The sequence below is a fragment of the Carlito syrichta genome, unplaced genomic scaffold (assembly GCF_000164805.1).
Source record: "Carlito syrichta isolate Samal-C Ts95f unplaced genomic scaffold, Tarsius_syrichta-2.0.1 Scaffold147126, whole genome shotgun sequence".
Taxonomy (NCBI): Eukaryota; Metazoa; Chordata; class Mammalia; order Primates; family Tarsiidae; genus Carlito; species Carlito syrichta.
The window spans coordinates 1-469 of record NW_007091222.1 but is presented as its reverse complement, the minus strand read 5'-3'; the positions used below and the strand labels follow the sequence as shown (position 1 = coordinate 469).

Sequence of the window (469 nt, the reverse complement as noted above, 5' to 3'; positions counted from 1 at the left end):
CCATTGGGGCGCGGGGCCACGCCGACGCCGGCGTCCTGCTCGACGCCCACCAGGAAGAAGAAGGGCCCGGCGGAGAGCAGCGCCACCGCCCAGAGCGCGGCGATGAGCGCGCGGACGCGGCGCCGGGTGACCAGGACGCGGGCGCGGAGCGGGCGGCAGATGGCCAGGTAGCGCTCCACGCTGAGCGCCGTCACGTGCAGCAGCGTGGCGTAGGTGCCGCCCTCGCCCACGTAGAGCGACAGGCGGCAGAGCAGCGGCCCGAACACCCAGGGGCGCGAGCGCCACAGGCGGTACAGGTCGAAGGGGAGCCCCAGCAGGATGAGCAGGTCGGACACGGCCATGCTGCCCAGGTACAGGTTGGTGGTGGTCCGCATGTCGCGGGAGCGCCCGACCAGCAGCACGGTCACCACGTTGCCGCTGACTCCGACGGCGAACAGGCCCAGGCACACGGCGGTCACCGGCACCAGCG

The 469-nt window shown here is 73.8% G+C and overlaps 1 protein-coding gene across 1 annotated transcript; it reads right to left on the bottom strand.

Annotated features, from left to right (window-relative positions):
* Positions 1 to 5: 5 nt before the first annotated feature.
* LOC110594849 (motilin receptor-like) lies at positions 6 to 463 on the bottom strand (the record flags this gene model as incomplete). Its single annotated transcript, XM_021708768.1, has 1 exon — positions 6 to 463. A coding segment is annotated over exon 1 (369 nt), but the record flags the coding sequence as incomplete, so codon positions are not given.
* Between the last annotated feature and the right edge of the window lie 6 nt (positions 464 to 469).